The sequence below is a fragment of the Chlorocebus sabaeus genome, chromosome 7, assembly GCF_047675955.1.
Source record: "Chlorocebus sabaeus isolate Y175 chromosome 7, mChlSab1.0.hap1, whole genome shotgun sequence".
NCBI classification, from domain to species: Eukaryota; Metazoa; Chordata; class Mammalia; order Primates; family Cercopithecidae; genus Chlorocebus; species Chlorocebus sabaeus.
The window spans coordinates 14,164,053-14,188,039 of record NC_132910.1 but is presented as its reverse complement, the minus strand read 5'-3'; the positions used below and the strand labels follow the sequence as shown (position 1 = coordinate 14,188,039).

Genomic DNA, 23,987 nt, shown 5'->3' with positions numbered 1-23,987 from the left:
GAAAGGACAGCTCCTTAAATTCTTAATCCAGTAATTTTTTAAATGGCATGATCCTTTCATGATTGACAAAGCATTTCCACAGACCATGGTGCATCTGTTCCTCCTAAAACGGAGAAATAGGTCTTTTAATTATTTCCCCTTTAGAGATGAGGGAGCCAAGGATTAGGGAGAAAATGGCTAATAAAGGGTAGAACTGGGACTCAAACTTAGGCCTTCAGACACCAAAGCCCATGTGAAGTTTTTGTTTCTGTTTTACTCTACTCCATACAGACTCCCTTGGAAGAGTATCAGGAGGGAAAAGAAAGAAGAAAACAGCAGACACAATTGTTCAAGCCGTTGTTAAGCACCCAGTATGTGAACAGCGCTGTTCTCTTGTCATGCATGCACTGATCACACAGTACCAGGGTCAGGGGTGTAAGTATGGGATATGAAACAGACAAAAAGTGCAGAAAGGACAGTGCCACTTCAAGCAGTCTAATGGTAGAGCCAAATTCAGGAATACCTAGCTAGCAGGCTATCCCAAGCATCAATCTACAAGAGCCATTTAATCATCACTAACAATTAACCAAAATGAAGAAAATGGTATGCACCAAAACCTTTCTCTAAGAAAGTACTACAAAGAAATTTTTGATAAGCTGCTTGATGTGGGAGGTGAAACTCCCAGAGAAAATGACAGCGATTGCAGATGGTCCCCAAACTGCCCTCAAAGAAAGATGAGTCCAGTGAGTATGTGCTTTCTTGCAGGAAGCATGCAAACTTGAGGCCAGAACTGATCCACAGGGGAAATTAGAAGCAAAGCTAAGTCTAGACATGAGTGGTCCCTCTCTAAATAAATGCTAAGTAAATATTTTTCAAATGGTTTAAAGGGGCCACAAATCATGAGGCTAGCTCCCACAGTGATGTCTCTGTCCAGCTGTATTTATAATGCAATAGGATTGAAAATTAGAAGGAGAAAGGCTGCTCAGCTTTTGTACTTGGCCAGAAATGCATAAGAGGATGGAACAAGCCCCCTGAGAAGTACCCCAGCCTCAACTCATTCTCCCCAGAGAAACAGAACCCCAGGAGCACAACAGAAGGAGGCATGCCATGTGCAAATGCCTCTATCTGCTTCTCTTCGAAACCAGATGCCTAAAATGTGACCATGAGTTTTATTTTATAAAAAGGAAAAAAGGTGGAGGAGGTTGAGAGGAGATGCAGACAAAAGACTCCAATTTTCATTTGATTTTTTAAATTATGGTAGGATAAAAGAGAAACTGGACTGGAAAAACCAATTCAAAAATCACAGACAGAAAATAGGAGCCAGGCCTGTGCTGGGAGAGTGGTGTCACATTTGTCCACGCTTCTGGGGATAAATGTTAGCAGCCCTTTTATATATCCAACATCGTATTTGGTGCTTCCATTACACAAACATGATTTCTTCTCCTTCTCAGCACCATATGTAAAGCACCCGGCGAGCCAGGAGGCTGCTAACTCGGATCATCACTCTACTTGGTCACAGAAAACACATGGAATATAGTTCATGATCAAATGGCTTTCCGATAAAGGGGGAGGCAATAATGGTGTGTGGGGAATAATTGTCACACTAAAAGGCTGGCTGAACTTGAACTGGAAATGTGTAAACACAGGAGTGGAACTGTAGTCTCATTTCATTACTGTTTCTCTCTGAGGGCCCTCCTTGGCATGGGAGGAAACAACATGGACTCAGGTGTCAGAGGAACTGGATTCATCTCAAGGATGTGATTTTAAGCAGCTCACTTAATAGGTATCTTTTACTGAGTGCTTTCAAGGGTCAGGTGCTTGGAAATAGATTATATCTTACAACTCTCAAAACAGCCCTTTTCCAACAGCACCACTGACCTTGTCTCATTTCACAGATAAAGAAACTGAGGCAGAGGGTAGATGATTTGCCCCAAGTTTCACAGTTGCTACAAGGCAGACTTGGGGGTCCTACTCAGTTTTATCTGACTCTAACACCTGATCTTTAACCACAAGTTTGTACTGCCCTCAGGTAACAGAACTGAGCCTTGCATTCAATAATATATCCAAAAAAAGATCATTGTTTCTACCTTGCCTGACTCTGAGTGTCATGATGTTGGCAACATCTGATAATATATGGCAAAGTTCTTTAAAAATATGCCTAACGCTTTTGACTTCGGTGGAACAGTCAGCTCACTTGCTGGCTTCTAAGCTTTCTTCCTTCCAATCAGTGTTTCTGCTGCCCTGCACAACTCTAGGAGGCAAACTGTCCACCAGTTTCTCCTTAGCATCCCTGCCATGTGGCAACCTGGCCATGCTCTGGACATGAGAGAGCTCCCTGCCCCTCCCTGCAGCCCGGGCACACTCTGGCTGGCAGGCTGGACCCATGCTGTCAGGGATTCCATTAAAGCAGGAAAACATCCAAAGGGGTTGGGAAAGAAACAAAGCAAAGTGAAGTAGTCCAAGCCTTAGTAAAGGGCAATTTTAATATCATATTGTAGAAAACCACACCAACTCTTTCCTTATGCACAGGTGCTGGGAGAGAGAAAAAAGAAAGCTGCCTTCAGAACCCCTCTGCAAACCAGGAAAGGACTGCAGTGCATGTGTTTTAAATAAGCCCAGACTTCCCACTAGGCAAATAAAATACTGAAAATCAGACATGGGAGGGGCTCCTGAGATGCAGCATCCAGTCTAATTCAGGACACAGACCCATGGCATTCTGTATCCTTGCCAGAGAGCCATAAGTGTGTTCTCATGCATGCACAGAATTCTTCCTTTCTGAATCTCTCCTAAGCCATTTAATTCACATTAATAAAAGCATACATGGGGATAATTTAAATGCAGATGTCTTTGTAAAACTGGTCTCTTTATTCTGGAGATTAGCAAACTGTGGCATTCCAGCTATTGCAGCTGCAGGGCTTGGAATTCTTAAAGGCAATGCTGTGGCAGCAGCGTGGGCTACAGATGGGAGGAGGCACACCTACCCAGGCCCTCTTCTAGGAGCATTCCCCATGATGTTAACCTCAGGGCTAAGGTTATGTGGAAGTAGGATGCAGCAGCCTTAGACATGGTCTTCCTTCCACTTCCAATCCCCCTCCCCGAGATGGCCTTGAAGTTACCCTCCCCCAGGGGATGTTAGGCCATATACTGTACCTGATTCCTGCTGTGTTGTCATAATGGAATTTGGGGTCACATACTTCCTCCTCCTCCATACAGGAAACAGGTGAGGTAGGCAGAGAGAGTCCAGAATCCTCTTCCATGCTCAAAGTCTCTGATATCGGAAGAACAATATAGTCTTTGCCGTCCTGAAACAATAAACACAGAAGACTGTTGTTATGGCTTCAGTTCTTCAAGTGCCTTTTCATTAAAAACAAAGGGCACAGGGGCTTCTTGGCTACATAGGGCATGTGGCTTTCATATCTGAACACAGAACTTTAAGACAACATTACAAATCATGTGTCAGAAACAAAAAGCCGTTGAAATGGAAGGTAAATTAAAGGAGAGAACTAAAAACGAGATGGGTAAGGAGCCCACAGGGAAGTGCAGTTACAAAGAAGAGAAAGCAGGCTGTGGTCAGAGAGGTAACAACAGAACACACGGAGCTACATAGAACAAAAAAATCACTCCTTCACAGAGCCCTAACCGCACGAGCCAAGCCCTTCAAAGGGCAAGGCATCCAGTTTTAGCTACCACATTTCAAGGCAATGGAAAAACTGATGACAGTCTAAAGAAAAGCAATAAATGGATACGAAAATGGGTCTTTTGAGAAAAGGTTGCACAACTTAATATTATTGCATCAAGAAAAAGAAATAAATGACTATTTGATATCTGTAAATGTTTGGAAGGTTTATTGATAAAAATAGAGCTGACCTATTGTCCCCCAGCTGTTCAAAAGAAAAGAAAGAGGAAATTTGCTTCCATTGTAGTAAGAAGCATTGACTGGAAATTAAATAACATTCCAACAGTAAAGACTACAACTCTAAAATCTTCCAGTGGAAGTTATAAGAACCTGGGATGATACCAAGACAGAAACCATCTCTTTTGCATACCTTAGATGTATTTTTGCCTGCAGAATTTACTAAAAATTTCTTGAAATTTCTTCCATTGTTGATCTTCTGTGGATCAACCAGATTTTTTGTTTGTTTGTTTTAGCTTTTGAAGAGCATTTGAAGATATAACAAAAAGATAAGTAGGTAGAAATCAGAGTGGTCTGCTCCCAGGTCATAAATTAGAATCTTATCTGCCTAAAAGGGTAATTGCAGCTTTTAGAAAAGCATTATTGCTCAGATGTAGAAGAATACAGTAGATTATTCAATGGCTGAGAGGATGGCATGGTAGCCATGAGACAGTTCAGGCAGTAGGGAAGTCCTTGACATCTAAGTACTCTTTGTAGGCACTTCTTGGATGGAGGTGACAAACCTGCTGAGCATTAGCTTGCAAGAGATTTCCCAAATGTTCCACCAACTCTGAAAACGTGGGTCTCTGACTGGGCTCCCCGTGCCAGCAGTCCAGCATGGTCTGGTACCTAGAGAAGCAAAACACTGATTTCATTAAATGCCTCTTTCTTCCTGAATGATGAAAATAAGCACTTAAATGAGTACACATTTATAAAGAGCCCACAAGTCGAGATGCTAAATAGGGATACAAGACTGTGTAAGACACACAGTCCCATACTCCAGAGGCTCAATGTGTATAAAAAACAAAACACTTAAAGCAACATCTAATGAAAACTAACTGGTTGCTTTGAATAATAAAGTACTATCTTTTCAAAAAGTGATAACTCCATGCTTGAAATTATCACGAAAGGCCCCACAGTGAAAGCAGGACACTAACCGGGCAATGAAGAAAGCCTATATCATGGAAAGTCTTCCAGGCAAGGAGAATTTGCGAGCAAAGAAAGAGAGCAGAGGAACACTTCTTAAAGTCTTACATTTCTGGTGTAGTATAATCGGGGGCCCTCATTCTAGTTCCTTCTTTCAATCGCCTACAAAATTCTTCATCAATCTTTACCCCAGGATATGGAGAAGCACCTAGAATAAAACAGGGAGGAGACATTCTTTAATTTGATTTTCTCTTATAGAAAACCCTGTGCCTGAATCTTGCATATCCTCATCACCTACGAATCTTTTTTTTTTTTTTTTCTCCAAAGCTTCCTAGAAGTTTTGCCTGATAGACGTGAAGTACAAGAGAGGAAAAGACAACTTTTGTCTTCCTCTTTGGAGTCCGGATGGAAGGACAAAGAGAAATGACTTACCCAAGGAAAATATTTCCCACAGCAACACACCAAAAGACCAGACGTCACTCTGGATTGTGTACACTCTGTCAAAAATTGTTTCTGGGGCCATCCATTTCAAAGGGAGGCGAGCCTACATGGGTGGAAGACAAGGATTCAAAACCCAAATTAGCAAATATCTGAAGAAAAAAACTTCCTTTGTTCCTGAACACAGGTCCTGAAGCTGTTTATGAGGAGTTTTAATTCTGTTTCTTAACCAAGCACTGGATTCATGTTTGAAACTTACATCTCCTTTTCTGACATAATCTGGATCTTTATAAATATCCCGGGCCAAGCCAAAGTCACAGATTTTAACCACGTTCTTCTCCGATAAGAGGATATTTCGTGCCGCCAGGTCCCTGTGGATACACTGCAAAGAGAATCGTGTGTGTATTAGGTCTCGGCACAGCTGATCTCTTTCACATCTGTTGTGACCTCATGCATCAAAAAAAATCCCACATCAGAAAGCCAACTGATTAATAAGGACTGGGTTAGTATCTTTTAACAACACTTCAGGAAAAAACTCTGTGAGCTTTGCTGAGACACACATCTGCTCATTCCATAAACAGCCCCAGCCTTTGGAGTTAAATAATTAAGTTATAATATGATGATGGAATCATAAATAGGCTCCTCTAGGACACAATTGAAAGTGTGTTTCTGGTCACATCCACACATCCCTTTTGCCTGGCCCCATATTTGGTTAAAAACGTGTTATTCTAGGGAGGTCCCAGAATGGGATTTGTTTTTTGAATGAATGCACGGAAATCAGAAACAAGGGGCTCTCATTGGTTTAGTGCTCTTTGTTGGTTTCCCCCTTGTGTATGAGGCTGAAGCCAGACTGGCTCTGATAAACAATTCCCAGTGGGGCTTCCCCTGATTTCAAAGTGCTGGGCTATCATAAATGTCTATTAAGGCAATTTCAGCCTATCACAAGTCAGGTTAGTTCTCTGGTGCATTAATAATACAATGAGATTAATCTTGACTTTCTTTCTCTTCCTTTTAGCTTCTTAGTTTCTCCTTTCTCTGTATCCTCCAAACTTCACCTACCTTCCTACTACTCAGCAGCTTTAGCTCCATGTGATATTTTGTGAGAAAATGAGTCTTGGGGAGCACAAGAAATGAATCAATGGCTTAGAAGAAAACTTTTTTCTTTTTTTTTTTTTGAGAAGGAATCTCGCTCTGTCGCCTAGACTGGAGTGTGGTGGTACAATCTCAGCTCACAGCAACCTCCACCTCCCAGGTTCAAGTGATTCTCCTGCCTCTGCCTCCCAAGTAGCTGGGACCACAGGTGTGCCACCACACCCAGCTAATTTTTGGTTTTTTAATAGAGAAAGGGTTTCACCATGGTGTCTAGGCTGGTCTCAAACTCCTGACCTCAGGTGATCCACTCACCTTGGCCTCCCAAAGTGCTGGAATTACAGGCATGAGCCAACATTCCCGGCCAAGGGGAGAATTCTTAACTCATTGGAGGAGTGATCGTGTAAGCCAGGCATTGCTGACCTACCCACACCTCAAATCTGTATGGCAGTCTCCTCTGAACAAGGCATATTCAGAAGCACATTGTCTAACACAATTGAGCAACACTGGGAATTCCGAAAAACAGATAGTATTTTTGCCTTTTCCCCCCAAACAAAAAGTTTCCTTTATTAACCCAACAACCAAGTAGATTCAAGAAGTCATCTGGTAGATATAAAACAAGTTAAAGGATTCCCACATTCATGTCCATTCTCTTCCTAGTCCCCAAAAGGAACCCTGAGTAAGTGGCAAATTCCAGCCATAAAAAAATAGTAATAATAAATCATAATCTCCAAGCAGTGTAAAGGGCCTTTCTCTTTGGGAAAACCCTATAAGGCCCCAGTTCTCCTCCTTCCCCTTGGGAGAGAGAACACAAGAGCTACCTAGCGGAAACATCAAAGAGCCTGAGGCCTTGAATGCTATGAGAAGCTTCAAACCTCAGGGGAAAACATGGGCGGAAGATTTCATTCTAATTTAGGAAACACAAAATATATATATACAACTTAAGTCTTTCTTTCTTCATTAGGCTGCACGAATACATTCTGTCAACTGATAGTTCTTCCTGATCTTTAATTTGAAGTACCGCTACTTAATAAAAAATTACACATTTCACCCTTTCCAGGGGAGTCACTGCCACCAGCCTTGCTCCCCGCTTGGTGTTTACAACCTTTGGAATAGTTGTAACTTGTCACGTCCCCACCTCAGCCTTTGTTTGGCCTACTTTTCTAATTTTAGCTCTTTTAATCGCTCTCATCTGAAGCCTGTCCTTCCTCGTTTCTAATTATACTCCTAACAAATACTTTTTGATGGATGTTGATGAATGTAAAATAAATTAAAAATGATTCTCATGCCAAGATATCTGTAGGGCTCAGCCCCTCCCCTTTCCAGGTCATTGCTCAAATGTCAAGTTCTTAGTAAAGCCTTCCTCATCTACCTTGTTTAAAATGGATGTACACACACAGAGAGAAGCATAAACATACACAAGTGCATTGCTCCTGTATATTATATAACCCTTTCTTGCTTTATTTCCCTATAACATTTACTCCCATCTAACCTACAACATGTTTTACTTGTTTATATTGCTTATTGTTTGCTCTACCCACTAGAACTATAAACTCCAGGAAGGTGAAGAGCTTTGCCTGATTGTTCACCCCAGTATCCTCAGTGCTCAGAAGACTACCTCACACTTAGTAGATGCTTGACAAGCCTTTATTATACAGCTTAATTTCATGAACTCCTTAACCACTCTTACTTAGCAGAAACAGAGCCTCCCCAGTAGAGGTCTTCTAAGAGCCGCAGAAGTGGTGAATGAATTACAATCCCAAATAAGCACCCATGGCTGACATTGGACATCCTATTTCCAAACCTGTGATCTGAAAAGATAGCTGATTTCCCCTCAACCTGTCTTACCTTTCGTGATGCCAAGAACTCCATGCCCTTAGCCACTTGGAAGCTGTAACAGATGAGATGCTCCAAGGTCAGGAAGTCCTTATACAGGTCTTCAGGAGCTGTCCGAAGAGGCAGGAGGATGGAGATTAGTATTTTCATGAATTGGTGTGATTTGCTTCTAAGTTTGCTAGAGTAATAATCTCTTTAAGACTGGGGAGTTAAATTTTCAGGAAATAGAAACAGGGAGTCAATGCTTCTATCTTCTATAAATCTCCTGAATCCCAATATCATTAGCTTCTATCACATCCTTTAGGAACAATACTGGTTTTTCCATTTTAGCCAAATTGAACCAGTAAATCCAGGAGGTAGAATAAGGTAATATTGACCTAGATAATCTGGGAAAGAAAGAGGACATTTCCAAATTTGCCACTTACACTGTTATTTGTTATGTACCCAGAGGGATAAACAATAGTTGAATATCAAGAACTCTAAAAATAAGACAACAATATTCAGGGTCATTGAATTGCTTCTCTCCAGGATTTGTCCTGGGACAAAGGCCAAAAGTCAAACTATAATCTGCAATAGATAACTAAAAATACTAGAAATATATTTAATTCATTTTCAAACTTTAAAAGTGCTGTAAATACATTAAATCTGGCCTGGGAGGATGTTTTTTCCTCAGAGATAACAGAAACATGGAAAGACACATTTACGTAAATTGGTGTATTTACTTCAGTGCAACTGGTACAAATAAACACTAAGATATTAAATGGGTGTTTCAAAATCATCTCTTTGGTCAGATAAGACTTATGGCTTCTTTCCTGGAGACAAAGACCAGAGTAAACAAAAACTCAGTTGTAGTAATAACCTCATAAGTATTTAAAAGGCTGTGAGCCTTTTTCTCAACAACTCAATCTCTTAGGTTTCTGGCTCACTGGCCACTGTTTCTTGAAAGAGAAAGAGCAGGGTAGAGGCAGCACCACTCGATGTGCGCCCAGCTAAATGAAGCCTAGACCACCTCCCCATGTGCTTCTAGACCAAGTCCCAGCCTCACACTACCTTCTCAGCTACTAAGGAAAAGGAGTTAAATGCAAATTCTCTCTGTAGCCTCATGTCAAGGGAAACAGAGTGGGCTTCTTTCACTATTCTTCTAGACTTATGCCTCAAGGGGAGCCAGCCTGTCACCCATCTCTACATCCACGACGCTATCTGTGCTCCTTCTGAAGGAGTTAGAAATACAGTGTGTCCTGGAGCCGGCTGAAGTCCTGGAAGTTAGGCTTGGGACCACAGCTCCACCCATAAAGAGCACTAAAATATCACTGAGGCTGGGCGCGGTGGCTCATGCCTATAATCCCAGCACTTTGGGAGGCTGAGGCAGGCAGATCACCTGAGTTCAGGAGTTCGAGACTAGCCTGGCCAACAAGGTGAAGCTCCATCTCTACTAAAAATACAAAAAAAAAAAAAAAAAAAATTAGCTGGGTGTGGTGGCAGACACCTGTAATCCCAGCTACTCAGAAGGCTGGGGCACAAGAATCACTTGAACCCAAAAGGCGAAAGTTGCAGTGAGCCAAGATTGCACCGTTGCACTCCAGCCTGGGCAACAGCATTAGACTCTACCTCAAAAAAATAAAAATAAAAGCAAATAAATAAAATATCACTGGAAACATAACTTAAAGGCCAGGATATTTATCAAGACTCCCCTGAGGAATAATGGTTGGAAGGAAGACTTGATAAGCCACTTGGCCTAGGGTAGAAACAACAGATGGCTCCTAAACTGCCTTTGGGATGGTTAGGTATAATGAAAAGAAAGACTTTTGCACAGGTAAAAGCATGCAACGTGGGGGCCCCACTCTGGGGCTCTCCAGTGCAATGGAGAGGCTACTGAACTACCAGAAAACTTGTAGCCTCTCCCGCTAATAAATGCCGAACCAGTATTTTAGGAACACTGCTGTGGTTGTAACTGACTGCTTATCCCACTTGGACCACCTAGATTTCTCAGGCTAGCCTTGCTTTGCCTCCCGGTCTAGGGCTTCCACACTTCACTTTTGGGGAGACAGAATGGAGGCAGTCTATTATAGAAATTCAGGTCTCTTTCAAATTATGAGGTAGTATTGGACTTTTCCCACGATCAAATTCCTTGTAACACCCTATCACCCTGTCTGCTCCGACGAGAGTATGCCATAGCCTGCAGGAAGCACTGGCTGGTACCTTCCTCTTCTTCTACATCACTGAGGGACTTCTCCTCCACAAATCCAGAGCTGGCTGAGCTCTGGCTACTGGTGATGCTGTCCAAGCGCCGTTTCAGATCCACAGGGATTGCTCCAACATAGTCTTTCCCTTGACGGAATCGTGCCCCTTTGGTCTATAAAAAAGCAAAGGAAAAAACAAACTCCTTGAACACAAAATGAGTCTTTAAAAGTTTACAACCTTTAAAATGTGATAAACGGTGGAGATAATAGAAACTACTAAAAAGTAGACAAGGAGGACATCAATTTCAGGATTATGCAATCTCTGAACTGAAATTTGGGGCAAGTTTTGTGCATAATAGGATTTCTTCCACAAAGCCTAACTCCTTCTTTAGCTTAAAGAGACAAATGCCACTTTGAGTTGCATTCAGACACACTCTCAGCATTAGGGTGCTCTTCACAGAGGGATTTACACTCCAGGGGCCAAATATGGCTAGGGGAGAGACAGAATAACCCAGAGCTGTCCTACCCTCCGCCCTCCCCTTTCCTTGATCATACCTGCCTTCTCCCCCATGTCCACACTCTATAATGGGTCAGTAGATTAAAATCACAAAAATAGAACAGAAACATATGGCCCCCAGAAGGTAAAAGAGGAAGTTATAACAGCCAATAGGTAATATGAGAAGACTCCTCACAAGTTCTTCACAAAATTTCAACTAAAAAATTAACCTGTACCATTTCTAGTTTCCCTTCATTTTATAATGTGGCCAGAGCAGGATTAGGAAATGACATACCTTGTAGGGGACAAATTCATTTCTCTTGCTCCTCAGGTAAGTGGATAGGTTTCCAAACTTGCAGAATTCCACAATCACCATGAGTGGCCCTGCAGGCAGCATGTCCAGGAAGGAAAATGGGTATTCCCTCATGTTCCTCACTAAGTGTTTAATATAGTGATGAACCCAAAAACACCTTAGGAGAAGGCTACAACTTTTCACTGGGACAGAGTGTAGAAATCAGCTGGTCCCAATCCCCTTATATAAACTTGTTTATATTATATATAACTTTTCTTTTTTCCAGAAGACATTTTCACAAGATTAACCAAAATTTCAAAAGAAAACCCACCCATCTACTTGCTTTTCAATGCAATCACTTGATATGATTCCATTTTGGGGGTAACTACCCTTAAGCTTTCAAGTTTTAGGGAAGTTTACTCTTCTCATCTGGACATCTGTTACACAAGTAGCAAATTGAATCATAGTGGCATGACATTTCTTAATTCAGAGAAAGTTTTATAATAATTTAATTCTAGTGCCAATTAAACCATCATGAAATATATTTATTCCTAGGAATCCGCAAAGTATTTTAAGCTAAGAAAATCAAGTCCATGGGAGTTAACTGCTTTCCCTCAAACACTATCAGAGAGGCATGTTAAAATTGGGTGACCAAAACCATCCACAGTTACTCACCTCCTGGCTTGGTACAGGCACCTAGAAGGTTGACCACATTGAGATGGTGACCAATATGAATGAGGATCTTGAGTTCAGACATGAGGGCTCGATGCTCACTGTGTGTTGCTCCTTCTACAAATACAGTACAAGGAGGGAAATCTTAGGTGTGGACATTTCCTTTGGATAATTGGGGTCCCTCCTTCCCTGCATGCCACTATACAACTTACCCTCTAGGGGTAACACAGCTGTGACCTAGTTTACAGACCACATGCATTTCCCCAAAAGTCAAGTGTAAATTCTATTTTCTAATTTGAAATAAAATTCATATTTTAACTGAGCCAGAATGTTTGATATTTAAAGGAATCCACTGTGAAATCTTTTGCAAAGTGGAGAATACATCTGCAATGGAATAATGCCCAGATTCTCTTCTTTTACAAAACTGTATTTTTGCATTTCAGGTTCACTACGATTCTGAGGGTCTGATCATTTCAGTGCTTCCTCATAAGGAAGCGACACTATGTATTAAATATCTTCATGTGTTAGGGTCTATACCGAATGTTCCAGCCAATCTGTGCCAATCTGTGCAGGCAAATTAAGGCCAGTTGGAAAGACCAGTTGACACATGAGGCTGATGGCACTAAGACCATGTGTTTGATCCCATTTGGACGGCTACACTTCCCTCTAATTCACAGGCATGGTCCACATCTAAGGCCCTGATGAGCCACCTCAAAATTACATACTCCCTTGGCCACAAGAGAAAAAAGGCAAATGGAGAAAGATAGCTTTGAAACACACAAAACCTATTGGCAAAGGGTCAGTGGCACTGCCTTCATCAATGAAAGAACATCACAATTGGAGAAAGAAGCTTTATTGTCTAACCTCTTGAAATGAAAATGGCCAGAACAGAATTCCATTACTATTAGAATTAACAATTATTTATAAAGCTTTTCATTTAAAAAATACAACCCATTATATTTTATTCTAACACAACTATTCTTGTTTTGCAAATTATCTTTTACATATGAACATGTTTTACATATTCCAATTCTAGAGAACATGCTATTTTTGCATTCCACTATTTTCTTTCCATCTCTGTAGATGGTCTAAAATTATCTGATTCCACAATATATTAAGAAACAATTTTAATATAATCGCAGTCCTTTCTTCCTGTAACCAGAACCACTAAGTACAACTGTGTTGGCTGAGCCCTGCACAAGGATAACCAGGCAAGAAGGTGAAACCCATCCCCAACTTTGCTTGCCAGACCGTGCACCCTGGCATAAAGCTACAAAGGAGGATCCTTTTTCCAATTTGCACAAGGGCATTATTTAGGCTGGCTGCATGTGTGGCTAGTAGGCCCACCTAAGCATAAAGCTACTAATACAAGCCTTGCAACATGTTTAAAGACTAGATAAAACAGAAAGATCACCACATAATTTTGCCTTTACCTTTCAACATTTTGACTGCTACTGTCCTGCAAGTTGCTGTCTTGTCAATTCCAAAGGCATCTGCTTCAATCACTTGGCCAAAGGCACCACGGCCAAGCGGCTTACCTAGAGTCAACAACAATAGCAACAAGAAAACGGACTTGGATTACTGTACAACCAAAGTGATATGCAGAGATGTCAACTAGATAGGGTGACCACACATCCCAATTTAACACGGACAGTCCAGTTTACTCCTTTGTCCTGGCTTAATTATTTAATAACTCCCCCTTCACTCTCCAAATGTCCTGCTTTGGATGATTACATAGGGACCCTACCTCTAAGTGGCTAAATGAATGACTATCCAAATTCAAGAGATGGAATTAATATTTCTAAACCAGAATCCAACATCTGAATACACCACATTTGTCATCGTTCTAATGGAAGAAGAGATGGCCTGGTAAACACAATATCAAATTAATAGCAATTGAAAATGCACCTAGCTTCAGCCGGTCTCTGGGGAATTCCCATTTGCTGGCATCATAAGGCAGTCGTTCACAGTGTTCATCCAATGGGAGTTCATCAGGATCCATGACGATGGACAAGTAGCCTGTCTTCAGTTCCCCTCCATTGGCCTGGAAAGCATCAATCCTTCCAGTCATATACACACTGTCGTTTGGCTGTTGTTTTGTGTGCTTGTTATTGCTGTTTATTGGAGCCTCTTTCCTGTCTCATTTTCCAACAAAACTCATGGAGTTTGAGAGTGGTCCTATTATAACCCTGCTTCTGGTTTCCCTTGTCCCCCAAAGGAGCTCAGAATTAAGGTTTTAAAGTTTAATTACACTAGACAGTTCAAGCCCTTTTCCTCTCTAGTGGCTTCTATCAATTAAATCCCTGAGATCCAGCCAAAAGAAAGTGGGCAAGAATGTTATTGTATTGAAATAAAATGTGCCCATTGAGCCAATAACAATGGGAAGAAACAACTCAAAGAACCCCAATCAGTTTTCATTAATCATGAAAACCAATGTGCATGGGCAGAAGGGAAATTATTTTGTTACCCGCTTAACGGTCCGTAGGATGATGACAAGAAGTAGCCAGAAGAACATGGCAATCACTGCCGTGCCTACTAGAATAATGATTTCCAAGTTCGTCTTTTCCTGCGCACCTGGAAAGACACAATTAAATGGTATCAACAGTTGGAAACTTATATTTTTGTAAGATGACAAATTTTAGCACTAAAGCAAGATCCCAAGCTTACCAACTTGGAAAAATCCTAGAGGACAGTAGTAGCACACCCCTAACTTGAATGGAGTCTACAGAATTCTTTTTTTTAACTTAATTTTTATTTATTTATTTATTTTTAGAGACAGGGTTTCTTCCTATGCTCCAGGCTGGAGTCCCATGACACAATCATAGCTCCTTGCATCCTCCAACTCCTAGGCTCAAGCAATTCTCCCACCTCAGCCTCCCAAGTAGCTGGGACTATAGGTGCATACCACCAAGCCCAGCTAATTTTTCTTTTATTTTCTATAGAGAGAGGGTCTCATTACATTGCCCAGGCTAGTCTCAAACTCCTGGCCTCAAGCCATCTCCCGGCCTTGGCCTCCCAAAGTGCAGGGATTACAGGCATAAGCCACCATACCTGGCCTACAGAATTGTTAATGGAAAATGTAAAGCTTGCAAAACACTGCTCATGTAAACTTCCAACAATAAAATTCTAAAGTAATTAAGCATAGAAATAGTAATGCCTTAAAAGTCAAACATAGAAAGTGTTTAGAGGAAGAGCAGTCTTTGATGGAAAGAAAACAGATCATTCTCTACAGAGAAAAAAATATTTCTATTTGAGGAAAACAAAAGTCTTCTTTTAAACTGATAGTCAATATATTCATCTGTGCAGAGTTTGCAAAAGGATCATATTAGAAACCAAGTAGGGAAATAAAGTTTTTTGACCTGAGAGCTACTAATGACCACGTATCTACAATGTGGTTATCACTTTAAACATGCCATTCCACTTAATCTCTTCAACAACTCTCAGTTTTCAAATGAAGAAACAGATGATCAGAGAGCTTAAGCTACTTGACTGAGGGCACATAGCTAGTCAGTGGTTCAGTCAAAAGATAAAGAGGCCTGTCCAACATGAACTAACCATTACATGCACTACCCCGTCCCTTGTGGCAGAAGCCTGAGTGAGGAGAAAAGGAAGAGTCAAGATGAGCACATCATGCATGGCCTGGTAATGGGAGTTTCAAACCACTCATGAAAGGAAAGAGAAGCGGAAACTAGAGGTCAGCAAGCAAAGCTGCAGATGACCAGGGCTTCAGAGGACAGCTCTGAGTGGAAGAAAACAAAATGCAGAAGCAGGCTTTCCACTAAGAGTGATTAGCAAAGAGATGATAAGGAAGCAGTCATCACTTGGGGCCTCCCATCAGAAGAGTGCAAGGAGAATCAAACCGGGCCACAAACTGTGCGGATGGCCCATTACAGCCTCAAGAGAGCAGAAGACAAGTAATAAACTGGTTTGCAAAATAAGTAATACATTGGTTTGCAAAATAAAAGTTAAGTTAACCATTGAGAGACAAGCACAATTATGCTTGGAGTAAATTTTGTTTCTCTGGTGGTCCTAGGGAAGTAATTCTCTATTTATACACACAGATTTAAAAGTCCAGTTGTACATAGAGGATAAAAAGTTCAAAGAGTCTATTTTCTATGTGTTTTTATATTAATATTCTCACATAACATTTGGGAAACTAGCAGGAGTATTAAATATCTAGCTCTGCCTTTCTTAGCATTCACTCCAGGTAAGAAGTAACTATAATCTCTGTGCCGGTGTTACCTAGTTAGGCATCTGTAACTAGCTGCAGGCCTCCAACAAGAGGTAATGCAGAGCACCGGAGACAATCTAGAAGTCATTCTGTGGATTTACCCTAAAACATGAATCACTTTGGAAATGACAAAACTGCCATGGTCTTTGAAGTCTTTATTTGCCAGTGTAGTTTATGAAACACTAATAAGCTTATACATTTGAAAATATGTCAACCTATCTCGATGCAATACTTGGCATCATAGATTTGACAGAGTAAAGGGACCAAAATCTAGACTTTGAGAGACACGTTAGGATGAGTTCATAGAAATCTATCGATCCCTTCTATCACCATACTTCTTTCTTACCCTTGCATACCGTACTTTTACCCACACAACACAGTTTTATTCTTCCCCTGTGGGCTACAAAAAAAGTCATAGGGATGTACTTCTTAAGATAAAATATTCTGCCACAAATTACTTTTCCTAGCTAGGAAAATGACAGATTTCACGTCACTCCTGCATACACACATATTGAGATAAAAACCAAAAATTTTCCATTTCAGAAGAGCAATGGTATATTGTTCAGAAGGGAATCTTAATTATTTCTAGTCCAATTAAAACTCGGAATCCTTGTGACTATCTGGATAGCACTGACTGCCATGATTAGGCAGCAATTCTAAAGTTTTTCCAAATAAATATAAAGGCATCATTTCTATAAGTTAATCAAACCATTCAAACAAAGACAGAATCAGGGAGAGGAGGCTATTCATCCTGCCTGGTTAAGAATTTTTCCACAATAAGAACTGCAGGAATAGGAAATGTGATGCAAGCAGAATTATAACAACATTAATTATGTTCGCTGTTTAAAAGAATACATACTTACTGAGAAAATTTACAAAGTTCAAAGAATATTAAAAATCATCTGTAGTTGCCCTACTCAAAGTTAATGTGTGTCTGTAAGATACAATCTAATCTTTTAAAAAACCACAGGATGTATCTATGACTTCCCACTGACCTTCTTTTTTTCTTTTAAGTTCCAGGATACAAGTGCAAAATGCTCAGGTTTGTTACACAGGTAAACATGTGCCATGGTGATTTGCTGCACCTATTAATCCACCTTCTAGGTATTAAGCCCAGCATGCATTAGCTATTTTTCCTGATGCTCTCCTTCTCCCCACCCCACAATAGGCCCCAGTGTATGTTATTCCCTTCCCTGTGTCTATGTGTTCACATTGTTCAGCTCCCACTTATAAGTGAGAATGTGTGGTGTTTGGTTTTCTGTTCCTGTGTTAGTTTGCTGAGGATAATGGCTTCCAGCTCCATCCATGCAGCTGCAAAGGACATGAGTAGATTCCTTTTTACAGCTGCATAGCATTCCATGGTGTATATGTACCACATTTTTTTTTATCCCACTGACCTTCTATTATGAAAAATGCCTCCACTTTTGCACAGCCAAGAACACTGCATGCCTGGCAGGTGTAGAGGCCTTCGTCCTCCTTCCTCACTCTGCGGATAGTGAGGTTCCGGTTCCCATCCTTCAATACAATGCCTAAGAGGAAGAAAATGATCATTCTCATTTATGATGATGTGGTCTGTGAAGTTTTTTAGGGAAATTTAGAAACTATAAATGCTGCCCTTCATCTTGTTCTATTGTCTAACTTCGTAGAGTCACATGGGATCTACTGCTGACCAATCTCCTATACGGCTTTCATGAAAATTCAGCAGGGCCCCATACTCCAATTCCAAGTCTATGAAATGAGCCAGGCCGTGGACACCAATACTGCTTTTTTTCTACATTATATCAAGAAATAACATAGCTTTTTATGTCATATTCCTGGGAAAGTTCTGCAACCCAAGAGTAATAGCCAATTTCTATTTACCTGAGTCTTCTACAAGGGTCTCATTATCTTTAAACCACATGATCTGTGGAGGGGGATTCCCAGATGCCGTGCATGAGACTTCAATGGTTTCCCCAATACTCGTCGTCTGATTCTCCAGGTTTCCTGTGATCATGGGTGCCACGCGCTCTAGACACACACAAAGAAAATCACAGAACATGGAATTATAACTTTTGAAATGGCTCTAGTATCGCCAAACTTTTAAACAGTTTAAATTTAGTAAAAAGGAACTTGTTGATTTATTAGGTTGAACATACACAGAAGTTAATAACAGCACCATTGGTCACCGGGTAAAGTTAAATGAAACAAGTCAGTCAGGACACTGCAAACAGATTAACAGCTTTTAACATTCATATTAGTGATACTAGCTGGTAATACCATCACAAAAGAAAGGTTCAGGGTCACCTTTATGGATTTTTCCTGTAATCAGGCACAGCCTTCCCAGCTGAAAACTTCCCTCTTGTGAAGGTTCTAGTCAATGACACCCTAGAATCCCTTCAAATTTCTCTTGGAAGTGCCACATTTTAGTATCATTCAACAAATAATGCCTTACATTTATTTGGCAATTTTATAAAGTTTGTTTATACAATTTGTGTTGCTCACTATTGATCTTACATACTGAGCAGAATAGGACTGTTAGCGTTATCTCACAGATGAAATAAATGGTGTTCAGTGACATTAAATTACTTGTCCATGTCCCTACAACTAAGTAAACAGTTGAACTGTTTACTGAATCTGGTGAGGCTAAAAGACCAGTTCAGTGCTATTTCCACTAAAACACAAGCAAAACAACAATACCCTAAGGGAAGTCATAGATTTAAAGAAAATGAAGCCCATGAGTATTTGTTTAAATGTACAAGAAAACTTTAGATTTATTCTTTTTTCAGATCATCAAAGTGCTGTGGAAATATCTTGTCCCAACCAACTGAACATCAAAAGGAATCATGCTGAAAAAATCCACTTCAATGCTTAGCAAAATGAGATTACCTCAACAGCGTACTACATTGAAGTCTAAGCGAATGTACTGGATTCTAGCCTATTTCTAAGAATAGATTTTAGGAAAACAAGTTAGGAGTCCTTAAGGAAGCAAACCAGCTAACTGTGAGCACATATTTTTCTGGGCAAAGCTAGGCCAGGAGCCTACTTCATATCTCTTTCTCAATTCTTCCATAACCTTGAAGCCAGACCAGCCAACAGAAAATCCATGGTGAACTATGTGGTGTGACTTGAAGCGTCCTGGGGATGACTTGACCCCAAAGTATCTCTTCTTATGACACCTGAGTCTTAAAACTAGCGAACTTTATGCTAGTGTCTGTCAGAAGCTGCCTCTTCAAATACGCCAAGGCCTCTGATGAAGACATTACCCTCAAACTGTGGTATAGATGAATTTACTTAGGCAATTTCCTTTCTAACAGTAAAAAAAAAAAAAAACAGAGGGCACATATATCCTAGGAATTGAAAGGGACACCAAAAGAGGAGAAAATGGAGAGAAGTGGCGCAAAGAGACGCTCCCCAAATTTGCCTGATTTTCCCACAGACAGAGCCATGGCTGCCCAGTTTTTGCACAAGGCATGAGGTTAGACAAGGGGTAGAGAGTGCCCCTATGGAGGAATTTACAGAGCTATCTGCTCACTGAAGTGATCATCCCATTGACCTTGGACTTTGCTGGACCATGTAGGTTGACCCAGAGGTACAGACAGACCCAGAGGTACAGACAGAATGTAGCTTTCTTCCCATGGAATCTTCTAGGTCTTAAACTCAGCCCATCATCCCACTCTTCATGAAGCAGGGGCCTTTTTGAGCACTTAGTGTATGCTGCTATGCTGTATGACTAGAGCTACAGCAGGGAGCAAAACAGAGAACAATTCCTGTCCTCATGGACACAGAGACCTCACACTGTGCTGTGACTTCCCAGTGGTTGCCTATGTTCCCCTCCTTTCCTTCATGTTTACCACTGTGAATTTCTGACACTCTCCTAGCTCATAGCAGGCATTCCACAAATACGCGTCTGTTTAAATAAATGGATGCCCAAGATAAGGCAGAAGTTTCCCTGGTTCAAGCTAATCCCTTGCATATACTAGTGAATTATTCCATCATCAGGTTTTGTTATTTTCTCTTTTCAATACATCATTTCATTATTAGTAGCTTCTTTCTGCCTCAGGGACTTTCAGTGAAGAAGTGTGCACCAGTTTACAACATAATCTCCTAGAGGACAGTAATCTTCGCATAGCACCTGAATTGCACTACATTTAAGGCATTCCAACTGCCCCTGCACAATGATCCAGAATTGTCTCCCTACCGAGGACTGTGAGCTCCCTGACCACGCAATGTCTTTTCTTGGTCTTCCTGTCTTGAGCAACGCAGACATAGTCTCCTTGGTCCTGCAAGGATGCATTCTTAAGCTCCATGATCAAGATGTCATTTGTGCTATTAGAGAATATAGTGGCATTCAATTTCCAAAGAGTATCCAAGTTCTTGCAAACAGGTGTGGGCAACTCTCCCACGTGGACTGGCAGAGGCTGTGGGCCAAGCTTGTACCATGTGAGGTTCTCAAATGTAGATTTGTCTGCAGTGCACCACAAAGACACGCTCTCCTGTTCAGTGGGCTGCAAGTCAGGTTGCAAAGTAATTTCAGGACCCCCTAAAATGTAAAGACCATAGTTACTGAATGGTGATTTAACTTGGTACAGCTCACTATCATCTTGCTGCTTTCAGACTACTACAAAGTACCAAAAGAAATGAAGCTCTATCAGTTCCAGGTGATGTACTACAACTTGACAAACAAACTAGACAATTCAGGTTCCAAAATATCTTATTTGGCTAAAACATATTACTTGAAAATGTAAATGAATTCCTCAGATATTTACCACATCTCCACTGTGAACTCTACGCAATGTTTAATATTTTAAAAATCCAAAGCAAAATCTCTAATCCTAACAGAATTTTTAAAATTAGGTCTTCATTAACACTAACACTCAATGATATGACAGCTACATTTATGCCAATGAATTAGCCCTGACTATAATATTCCATTCGGCACAATCAGCTAAAGCTTATCCATCAAACTAAGATGCACAGGCAGAATCAGCAGCATTGGGAGGGCACTGCTCCTATGTCATTCTGATTGCCTCCAGAAAGCCCACCCTTATCAATTGCTCCACAGCAAGCCCACCAATATGTACTGAAGCTCAATAAACCATGCACTGTGCTAGACTCTGAAGACTGAGATGTAAATAATGACACAGAGCTTGTGGTTTAAAGCATCTGTGAAACCATTCTCTCTACAGTGAAGTTAGAAGCACTGACTTAAGCCCAGGAGATACCTGAGGAGTTTTAATTTATGAATGAAAGCATCAATGATCAATCCAAATCCTCTTTCCTCAAAGCCATGCCACTCACATGAATGGCAAAAACAACAGGAATTACACAGTTTAGTACCCACTGCGTGAGTGATCCAACCCAACCCTCCAGAGAAGAGTACTTACTGGTCACATGGAAGGAGATCACCCTCTCTCCTCTCCCGACTTTGTTGACCGCTTCACATTTGTACAAAGCTGACACATTTGCCGCTTGGATAACAAGGGTACTTACAGTCTGTAGGGGGAAAAACAGATCTCAGGCCATAAACAATGCAGCTTGTTTGTGCACAAGTACTCAGTCCAGCAGTCTCCACAATCACTCCAACCTGCCTATGCCATTCCCACTTCTGCAGTGATTGGACACTTTCGAATTTATGCAATTACAGGTTGTGTATCCCTTATTCAAAATGCTTGGGACCAAAAGTGTTTTGGATTTTGGATTTTTCTTGATTTTGGAATATTTGCATTGTATACTTACCAGTTGAGCATCTCTAATCTGAAAATCCAAAATCCAAAATCCAAATAAGCATTTCCTTTGAGCATCAGGTCGGCACTCAAAAGGTTCAGAATTTGAAGCATTTTGGATTTGGGGTTTTCGGGTTTGGGATACTTACTCAATTTGTATAATTATGCTGCTGTGCAGCTTACACATTATATAAAAAGGGCTCTGGAAACCATGAAACTATTGATGTGTTTTAATATATGATACACATTTTTTCATTCTCATGCTTATAAAATTAGAATCACCCTACACAGATGCATAGATTTAATGTCATAGACTTTTTATTTTTCTCTAATAAGCTATTCATAAGTTAATGGTATGGTTAAAAGTCTATGGTATTTTCAAAGTGACTTAATATGCTACTATTTTATCACCTAGACTATTTGATTATTAATCTCCAATATGCCTCACATATTATTGTAGCATCCTTCCGTTAAAGAGAGATTTTCAAATTTTAAAACTTCAAACTCACTTTGTTTTTTCCTTCAATTAGAGCAAATTGATTTTTATTGACTTCAATTTTATTTCCTCCCTGGAAGTCCTCCACACTTCTCCATTCTTCACAAGGGTATGGGTTTGTCACTGAGACAGCTTGGCTATAAGAAAGAGATAACAGAGCATATTATGATTTAATTTTTCTTTAATTCTAGTCAAGAGTAAGGAAAAGATTCAGACTTTGGTTATTCTGTTCTTAGAAATAATTTCCAATGCAGCCTACCACGGTACAAGACTTGGCGCCAATTAAAAATAGGCATTGACTATGAAGGAAAAGGTTCTAGGTAGATTCATTCAGGATACGGGAGGGAAGCAGCTATTCTGGGAACAAACCTTCATTCATAAATTGGATCGACAAGACAATTCAAGTTAATTTAGTTCAAAGGAAGGCAAGGAAACTTAGAAACCACTGGGCTCCTTAAAGTAATTTCTCTGGGACCATAGTCTCTGTGAAGGAAATGATCAGCAGCTGAGGAAGAAGCTCGTAGTGGCCATTTCAAAAACAACAACAGGAAGTGGACTGCTTAGGGTGGTAGTGGGTTGGCTGCTGCTGTTGTGTTTTTCCCTAAGGATGTCTGGACATGTGTCAGAGCATGATAAGCTGGGCCTGAGACCCTGAGGACTGGGGCTGGGTCTATCACTGCCTCTCATCTATCAGCATTTCCTCTGAGAGATGGATCTTCACACAGACAAGAAGGAGCGATGTGATATTCACCAGTTGATTGGTATTGGGAAAAAAAACAAAGACTGGCAATTAGCAAACTGAGCAAATAGCCTGTGTTTGGAGAAGTGTGCCTCAGGGATAACCTAACAAGGCTGAGCTTAGCTAATCCCAAAGTAGGATACTCCAAGCAAAGACATCCCTTAAAATGTAAGACACAGAGAAAGATGGATGGAGATTCAGGCTACCTCTTGAGAGAAAACTTTCTTCGGTTTAGGCTTCTCCATTTAGGATGGAGTCATATCATAGCTCAGCTGTAAGAAATGCAAGACGGCAGGAAAGCAAAGAGCGTGTGGCCTTACTCACCTGGGCTCGTTGGGGCACTCTTCCTCCAACTGCCAATACCAGTGGATGTGATGCGGGGGAGGAATGGCGTAGACCGTACACGTCAGCGTTTGAGTGGTGCCATACTGGTAGGAATCCACAGGAGAGATCAGAGATTTCTCACCAATCTGGGGTGGGACTGAAGATAGGAAAAACAACCTTTGAATTGTCAATCAGCTTTGAAGAATCGGAAATAGAGGATTTCAGCAACTAAAGCTGACTTTCTTTAAGCATATGATTTTGCTTCCACTTCCTTTTTTGAAGAACACTTAGATGTGGAAGCAAGAGACCTGAGTTCTAGTGATACTCATAAAAATAACAACTAGCCAGGCATGGGGGCTCATGTCTGTAATCTCAGTATTTTGGGAGGCCAAGGTAGGTGGATCTCTTAAGCCCAGGAGATCAAGACCAGCCTGGGCCACACGGTGAGACCCCATCTCTACCAAAAAAAAAAAAAGAAAGAAATTGAATAAACTAACAAAATAAAATAAAAATGGCAATAAGCTAATAAACTAACAAGCTGAATGACTTTATGCAAGTGTTGAAATCCTGTGCCTCTCATCTGCATTACAGAGATAGTTCTCTCTGTCCTCTCAAGTTCACGAGATCAAGGGAAGGCTACAGAAAATAGCTGAAATAGCACAGTAAATACATTTATTATGTGCCAAGCATTGTT

The 23,987-nt window shown here is 40.8% G+C and overlaps 1 protein-coding gene across 1 annotated transcript in view; it reads right to left on the bottom strand.

Annotated features, from left to right (window-relative positions):
* The window catches only part of KDR (kinase insert domain receptor), a 47,185-nt gene that overhangs the window by 5,964 nt on the left and 17,234 nt on the right, over positions 1-23,987 (bottom strand). The window contains exons 10-27 of the mRNA XM_007998687.3: positions 23,294-23,450; positions 22,244-22,367; positions 21,396-21,504; positions 20,210-20,551; positions 17,893-18,039; positions 17,430-17,561; positions 14,269-14,375; positions 13,710-13,845; positions 13,235-13,339; positions 11,805-11,918; positions 11,133-11,221; positions 10,361-10,514; positions 8,174-8,271; positions 5,496-5,618; positions 5,231-5,342; positions 4,907-5,006; positions 4,396-4,501; positions 3,130-3,281 (exon numbers count right to left, since the gene is read on the bottom strand). Coding sequence (XP_007996878.1) covers positions 3,130-3,281; positions 4,396-4,501; positions 4,907-5,006; positions 5,231-5,342; positions 5,496-5,618; positions 8,174-8,271; positions 10,361-10,514; positions 11,133-11,221; positions 11,805-11,918; positions 13,235-13,339; positions 13,710-13,845; positions 14,269-14,375; positions 17,430-17,561; positions 17,893-18,039; positions 20,210-20,551; positions 21,396-21,504; positions 22,244-22,367; positions 23,294-23,450 — 2,407 coding nt within the window. The remainder of the gene's footprint in view (positions 1-3,129; positions 3,282-4,395; positions 4,502-4,906; positions 5,007-5,230; positions 5,343-5,495; positions 5,619-8,173; positions 8,272-10,360; positions 10,515-11,132; positions 11,222-11,804; positions 11,919-13,234; positions 13,340-13,709; positions 13,846-14,268; positions 14,376-17,429; positions 17,562-17,892; positions 18,040-20,209; positions 20,552-21,395; positions 21,505-22,243; positions 22,368-23,293; positions 23,451-23,987) is intronic.